Source organism: Brassica oleracea, chromosome C1 (assembly GCF_000695525.1).
Source record: "Brassica oleracea var. oleracea cultivar TO1000 chromosome C1, BOL, whole genome shotgun sequence".
Lineage (NCBI taxonomy): Eukaryota > Viridiplantae > Streptophyta > Magnoliopsida > Brassicales > Brassicaceae > Brassica > Brassica oleracea.
In genome coordinates this window covers 31,883,289-31,891,194 of record NC_027748.1, presented here as the reverse complement: position 1 = coordinate 31,891,194, position 7,906 = coordinate 31,883,289, and the positions used below count along the sequence as shown (strand labels likewise).

The window sequence follows — 7,906 nt, the reverse complement described above, 5'->3', positions numbered from 1 at the left end:
TTACTTCGGATTTTAAAATTTAAAGTCAAATTAGTTAATGTTTGTTCCATCCTTAAATTCTGTACAAGAAATTAAAATATACTATTTACACTTGAGGAATGTCAATATGTATAGAATGATCTAACTTACACAAATCACTCAAATCTGTTATTCTAATTACTTCTCTCAAATATTTTATTCCCATTTCTGTCAATTATCGTTTACTATAAATGTAAACATCCTCTGAAATAAAAATATTCATTCATTATTCTCCCCTCCCTCCCTCCACCAAAGCTTTTATTGTTTGTATAGTTATGGACTTTCAGATCGTAGCCGCCGGTGTGATAGGATTCTTGGCAGCAGCTTTCCTACTTGTAACCTGTTACGTTGTCGTTGACAAATGTTGGCGCAGAAACGACATTCATGACGGAGTCTCCTCATCTGGAGGGTTAAGCAACGACCATGATGATGACCATTTCATGTTTTACTCACCAGAGTTGAGAACCAGCGAAGAAGAAGAGAATATCTCTCAGCAATGCTCTGCCTGTTTGAATGAGTTTCACGTAAATGAGACTGTGAGGGTTATACCACACTGTTTTCATTTGTTTCACGTAGATTGCGTCGACCCAAAAAATGTCAGTTGCCCTCTGTGCCAAACTAGGTTTTCTTGTGACTCAAGTGTTCCTGCGGATGAGATTACTGCTCCCAACAATTCCCCAGTGAATGCGTTGCACACCGTCGTGATTAGAGGCGAGGATGAGTATGAGGTCATTGAGATAGGTATATGGAACGGTAACACCAGTAGTGATGGAGAAGTTTCTTTATTTTGAACCCTCATTGCCCGCTTGCCTTCTTTGTCTTTTTTTTTTTTTTTTTTTCTTGTTTCATTCCATAATTATTGTGTTATTCTTAATAATATTTTTAGATGCCTTTTTATTAGTCAAACGAGTACATGAGTTCTATTGTACGCATATTGGACTTTTAAGTTTGAGAAACTTTGCCTATGAAAAACATTGACATATTTAGTGTTTTTTTCTTTAAATTTCTTAACAAAGATATTTGCCTACGACAGACTGGAGATCTTTTTAAAAATCTTTTTAACATCTTACTCCTTCAATTAGACATTCAATTAGATATAAAGTTTTTTTGCGTTGAATTAGATTCCAGGTGTTTTCCTATACCATGTACAATAATAAAATTTTAAATTAAAATTATATTTAAAAATAAAATTTTTGTTAATATTTTAGAATTTATGTATATATTTGAAATTATTCTTTTAGATAAAATTTTATCTGTTTAATTTTGTTAAAATATATTAAATTTACTTATATAAAATTTAGAAGAAAGAAAAAATTGATATAAAAATTGTATAATTATGTAAACTAAATTAAATAAAGAAGTTATAAAAAAATTATAATTATCAAAAAAATTTAAAGTAAACAGTATTTATAATATTTGTAAATATTAAAAACAAACAAATGGTATTTTTTGAAGTGAAGATGAAAATTAATAGAAACCGAACCATAACTTCGGTTAACAAAACTGAACTGGTAACCAGATCTTGTCCAAAATTTAACAACAAAACCAAAACTTCATTTCAGTCTGGTGACAAAATTAAGAAACTGAATTAGCCGAAATCGAACCAAAACTTCGGTTAACAAAACCGACCTGGTTAACCCGCATGCCTACTTGTGTTGTTGATTTTTAGAGCACCATTATTATCGCACAAATTATCGCACAAATTATTTTGGGTTTCTTATTTTTATTTTATTTTTTAAAAAAGAAGGAACCAATCGCGGACCGCCACGTGTAAGTAGGGTCCGCAAACAGCACTAAAAACAGACCAAAAACATCTCCTATCTCACTAGTTCTGCATACGTTTTTAATGAACTCTGCGAGACTCATACTCTTTAAAACTCTTGTTAGTATACCGCGATAATGGTGCTCTTACTACTCGGGTAAATTCATTATGTTCAATTAGACGTCAGAGGATATAATAGTGATATCACAAGAAAAGGAGCCTCCATATAAAATGAGCATTCATTGTAGGCCCGGTCACTTCTTTTGTCCAACCTTTTCATTTTATCGTCTTTAAGCAAGATTGGTATTCAGTTTCCTGCACCACTTAACCTGCTTGGTAGCGCTTAATTTAGTCTCTGACATATATTTTACCAAGTAACATTTTCAGATTATTGGTTTTCATAAAATAAATTCCCAATCTGGAGTTTTTTATAGAAAAGATCCACCCAACCAATAATCAACACAGATACGGAGGTTTTATTATTTATAAAACAGAGGAAATCCGTTACAAACATGTATACAACTCGAGAAACTCTGCAAGACGAAAGTTACGGAACGTCACCGTACTTTTATTACACCGTCAGACATGTACTTGACCTTTTTTTTTTTTTTTTTGCATTATCAAAAACCGGCTAGGTTGAAGATTGATTGAAAGGATGGCTTGGGTTTCTCTGGAAATTGATGGCGAGGAGTCGTAGGTGCAAAGTGGGAATAGTTTTGGCTCGTGAACAACTTCTCCGCCATTTTGCTTCCCAGACCAAAGCTCAGCCTCGTCGCCACCGTGTTGATATTGCTCAGCATATTATCTTGCCCTATAAATCCAAACAAACAGTTGTCTTACAGAGTGAGACACACTACGAATTGTGGGAATAAAAATATCAATTAAAAATTATATTTCTTGACCTGCAAGGAACGTTCTTGTGCTGTTGGATGCATGAATACCAAACCCTACCGCGACAAAGTTTTCATCCTGTGAGAGTATAGCAAATGGATGACCTGCCGGAAGGATAAAAACTTCGCCTTTACACACGCGTGATACAATCTTGTGTACTTGTCCACTCATTTCTTCTTATACTTCTTCTTCTTGTCCTGGTCCAAACCAGGGCTGTTGTTGCTCTCCTTGGAATGTGCAAGGACTAGCCATCTCATAGCGGGCGCAACCATTCTCAACAAACGTTACAAAGGTTGTCTCTGAATTATACTGAGGAAGGAACAAAGACCCCTGCATAGTTGCACAACCCAACTTTTAGATTAATTAGTAACTGATCCATCAAAAGCGGTCGGAACTATTTAAAGATTATTGAGTGTGAACCTGTGTCATGTTAACCCAACCGACAGCAATGTCAAGGTCTTGGAGTTGACTAAACTTTTTGGGATGTGCCTCGTGGTAACGGCCAAAGTCGTTGGAGTAGATTGCATCTTGTGTAAGGAGATTGAAAGGGCTCCCGAACGTGCTCCTGTCCTTGTCTTTGTGCTTATCCTTTTTGTTTTTGTGTTTGTTTGAAGGAGAAATAGCGTGTTCTGTAAGTTCTTTGATCTGGTCTGGAGAAACTCTCCTTATAATCCCTTGTCCCACTTGTTGTTGTGGTCTCCTAATCAATCTTCCTAGCAATTCTTCCGGTACCTATAGATTCCATAATACAAAACTTGTAATCATATATCTCATCTCGTGAAATTCACAAAACTGCCCTAGACTCGTATATGTGTTATATAACATATATTAAAAGATGAAAGGAAGTTAAGAAGCGTACGTTGAAACTGGCCGTGAGTACATCTTTACTAAACCCAGTGAAATAGGATTGGTGAAACCCGGAATGAGAAGGGAAGAAAACCTGCAAAAAATATCGAGGTTAAATAACAACATATTAAAATTAGTTAAGTGCAAAAAAAAAAAGAATATAAGATGTAAAAAAATTAAATAAAGGACCTGGAAGTGTCCAGGAACGTTGGCGGGGACGGCGATCTTGGCGAGACGGAGAGGAACGGTGCCGTTGGTGTTCGCGAAAAAGTGTGTGACGCTGGATGGGACTCTCACCACATCACCTTTCGTTATTTGAAAGGATTCATTTTCCGTATCCGTCACAAAACCAATCACTCCCTTCCCTAATATGATTTTTTAATCAAATTAAGTTTTTTTAGTACTACTAGAAGTGTACTACAAGATTGAAAAGAATGGATATAACCTTGTACGACTAGAAACACGTAATCGGCATCTAAATGGTGAGGAACAAGGAAAGTGTTAGGTTGCATCTCCTGGAACAAGAAGCGGTAGTTTTCTATTCCACGGAAGAGAGTCGATGAGCGTTTAGTGAACTTGGGTAACATTTTCACAAAACCTTCCTGTGATTGAAAGAAATTCTTGAAACTCCACCGCCCAAAGTGGTATGGATTCTTTGTTGCCTCTTCATCCCATCCCTCGCCGGAGCCCCCACCGTGACCTTCTTGTCCCTCTTGTTGTGGTGGTTCGAACTCTTGGACCTCCACCCGGAAGGCCAAGCAGTGGAAAACAGCTAAGGATATGAGAAGGAAAAGTGTTATGGTTAATTTGTTGATCGCCATTTTTTTTGTTGTTGATGTATTTCTTCTTGAAAGAAAAGGATGGAGATGGTTTTGGTTTATATAGGAAAGAGAGATTGACATGCATGGCGACGAGTGTTCCTATACAACAAAACTACGATTGGGCAATACTCAAACGTTTATCCAAACACTAAAAATATGGGTGAAAACATAAAACTAGAAGTTTGTGAGAGATATAAAATGGATTTTATTAGCATATACAAATTTTATAGAATTGGTTTGGATGTTGCGAAACGTGCATGTTTTAAACATCTAAGATGATAATCAATTTTAATTTACAGTCTGCTTCTAATAGTTATGTGTTCATCAAGTTTTCTTTTTGGTGTGATAAAATGTGTTTACAAGTTAATGTTACAATTTGATGTTTAAGAAAAATACAAACATTAGAAGATATGGATAACACTTGGGTGGAACGTGGTACGGGAGATAAGTACCACAACCACAAGGATTCTCTATGATGTTACTACGTGTCTTGTCACCAGGTTTTGTTGCACTTCGAATAGCATGACTATGACACTCGCATATTATTTTATTTTATCTTTTAGTGCGTGCGTCATGCTTCTATGATCAATAACAATTTAAATCTGTTAGTAATCAGTTAAAGGTATATATTAGTAGTATAACGTATTTTCAAATTCCCTAAGAGAACTATTTACATTACAGTTCCACCTCATATATTGCATGTAAATCCTTTTCCAATATAAATCTCAAATCAAACGCCACAAAAAGGGGGGAAACTTGTCAGTAATTTATTGCAAAAACTAGTGATAATGTTTAAATGTGTTCCTTTAAGAAAAGTTTTAAGGTTCTTGTTGCAATTTCTTTAGGTTTGAATATTATTTAGAAACCCTATGGTTATAAACTTCCCAAGATTCATACAAATGGTAGAGGAAGAGGGAGTCACCGTTGCAGATATGTGCTTACTTTTTAGTTTTGAGGTGTAATAATTATGAAAAAAACTTAAACAGAGAAGACAGACACTAAAAGAAAGAACTTTAATCTTCAAGTTCTCTTTCCAAATCATGTATATTCAATCTCCCATAACTGGACTACAGTGCATAGGACATTACCAAGCAAACCATGTTTGGTGAAAAAGAGAACAAAACAGAATTTATCATGCCCAATGAACGAGAGAAGGATTTTTCTAAGAGATGGCTTGAGTAAACTTTTAATCCATGGTACTAGAACCTTTTAAAATCACTTGTAAAGTACTTACAAAGTCTTATTATTGTTGGATGATAAATTTAAAAGATTGATTCAAAGAAGAAACATCTTGTTATCTTTGAAACAAATGGACCTTTGTTAATAGTAATCATTAGTACAACATTGCAACTAAAGATATTGGTCCTAAAAAGTAAAAACCCTTACTCAAGAGGGTACAAACCAAGAAAAAAAAAAACATTCTCTCAATACATAATATCCAAAGATGACAAAATAGTTTATGGGTTTATATAGATGAACAAACCTTGTTCATCTCTTCTGTCTCTTGTTTCCACCAGCTTTGCCTCCACGAAACCCGCCTTTGAAATCATTAGTCGTCTCTGCAGTGTTCTGCTTGCTCAACCCTTTCCTTCCACCATGACCAAACTTGGAGTCCCTAAACTGCCTCTTCTTATTGTTCATCCTCGAAGCAGCCTTCCCTTTCCCTCCTGACCTATCACCAGGAGACACACCAGGCCTCTTCTTACCACCACCACCTCTCTGGAAACTCTTACCATTCCCAAACTCAAGATCAAGCTCCCCCGCCCCACCTTTCTCACTAAACCCACTCTGCTGCCTCTGTTTCCTCCACTTCTTAACAGACTCAATCTCATCCTTCTTCTGCTTGGCCCTCTCCTTCATCTTCTGAGACTGTACTTCCTTAGCCATCTTCTTGTTATCCCTAGCTTTCCTCCTCTCTTCCATCTCCTCCATCTGTTTCTTCTCGCACAGAAGCTTAGACTTCACTTTCTCCATGTGCGTGTCTGACTTCACCATCTCCGCGTAGTAATCCGCGGGTCTGAGAAAGGGTAGTCCCATCTCCTGGAGCTTCTGGAAAGCCTGCCTTGTCCCTTGGAGGGCTTGAGTGTAGAAAGCCATCTCTCTAGCGAGGTCGTCGTTCACGTCGACGGCTTGTCCTTGCTCGATCTCGACGGTGAGCTTGTGAGTCCAGTCAATGTCTTCTGGCCAGCTAATGTCTTGAAGCTTATCAAGAAGCCCGTCTCTGTTGTAGACAGCGGTCTTTGTCGGCTCGGATAACTTCTCAGTGATGTCGTTGTCATCTGAATCTGAAAGAGATTCAGCTTCGGAGTCAGATGCTGCTCCGTTTTCATCAATCATGTTCATCTCATCATCTTCCACGAAACAGCAAAAAAAAAAAAAAAAAAAAACAATTAAATTTAGAGTTTCTGAAACTAGGGTTTCTATGTCATCGAAGAAAAGACTCCATAACCTTTGAATATCACACAAACTAAGGACGACGAAAGATTGTAGCTTTACTCTTAACCTAGGTAAGGTCTATTACAGTAGAACGTCGTCAGTTTTGAGATTTAATAAGACGCTATACTCCTAGATTGACATAAACCGTTCAAGTAAAAGAAAAAGCACTTACGGTTTAACAACGAAGAAGATTGAAGAACTTCTCGCTTGAGAAGGGTTTTTAGAGAGATTGAACGACGGCGCCAGAGGAAGAAGACACAAAGGGTTTAACCCTTTTCTGCTTTATTCTAAAAACAAAATATTTATATAATAATTAATTTGAAATACAGAACAAAATATTTGCAAGAAACACCTCTAACTATCGAAATTTCATTTTATATTTTTATGCCAGAAACGATTCTTTGATTTCATTTCATTTCAATAAAATTGTAATACACAAAGAGTATATATGAAAAACAAAACTTTTGAGCCATACTCCAAACTCTAAATCCTAGGAAACTGGTCATCATCACTAACCAAACACTCAATCTTGAGTTTTGCTTCTCCCATACCCAGAGCCGTGCTTCAAGTGTATCCAAAAAGGCTTTCGCCTAGGGCCCCCAAACTATATAGTATTTTTAGGGCCCCAAATTTCCAAAAATTATTAGTAGTATATTGGTTTAAGTTTGCCATTTATTATTCAATGCAAGTTCAATTATCTACATTGCTTTTTTAAAAAATAAATATTTTATTTTATTGTCAATTTTCCAAATTGAAAAAAGGAATATATGTTTTATATGTCAAACTCCTAAATAAAAAGGAAAAAGTGCAGTTATACTTAATATATTTGGTTCGTATATATTCCTAAGTATTCTACGTGCAATGTTCACATCAATCTTTCTCAAGCAAGCACACACGTCTTCTTTCTTGGTTCTCAATCCTGTGCTACAGGTGTCTCTTATATTATCATCAGTTTTGTTAAAGTGGTGAATTTTTTTATTTTTTTATTTTTTTAGTTTTCAGTCTTTGTTGATTTAAGTTTAATTATTAATTTCAGAAAATATGCCTCCAACGAGATCATGTGCATCAGGAGCCAAGAAAAGACAAAAAAAAAGACAGAGTTGATGCATTGGTGAAATCAATGCAAGGTTCT

General features: G+C 36.0%; 3 protein-coding genes across 3 annotated transcripts; 1 reads left to right on the top strand and 2 right to left on the bottom strand.

The window, feature by feature from the left end:
* The first annotated feature begins 293 nt into the window (after positions 1 to 293).
* On the top strand, positions 294 to 809 carry LOC106337616 (RING-H2 finger protein ATL16-like). Its single transcript, XM_013776725.1, has one exon. It carries the CDS (start codon positions 294 to 296, stop codon positions 807 to 809), a length of 516 nt encoding a protein of 171 aa, XP_013632179.1.
* A 1,582-nt stretch (positions 810 to 2,391) lies between these two features.
* On the bottom strand, positions 2,392 to 4,348 carry LOC106297624 (vicilin). The gene is made up of 6 exons (XM_013733830.1): positions 3,963 to 4,348; positions 3,707 to 3,882; positions 3,531 to 3,611; positions 3,092 to 3,403; positions 2,683 to 3,001; positions 2,392 to 2,591 (listed from the first exon to the last, which is right to left on the bottom strand). Exons 1-5 carry the CDS (start codon positions 4,336 to 4,338, stop codon positions 2,849 to 2,851), a joined length of 1,098 nt encoding a protein of 365 aa, XP_013589284.1. The 5' UTR covers positions 4,339 to 4,348; the 3' UTR covers positions 2,392 to 2,591; positions 2,683 to 2,848.
* A 1,264-nt stretch (positions 4,349 to 5,612) lies between these two features.
* Positions 5,613 to 7,040, bottom strand: LOC106337612 (probable rRNA-processing protein EBP2 homolog; the record flags this gene model as incomplete). The annotated part of the gene is made up of 2 exons (XM_013776719.1): positions 5,613 to 6,689; positions 6,947 to 7,040. Coding segments are annotated over 2 exons (957 nt in total), but the record flags the coding sequence as incomplete, so codon positions are not given.
* Between the last annotated feature and the right edge of the window lie 866 nt (positions 7,041 to 7,906).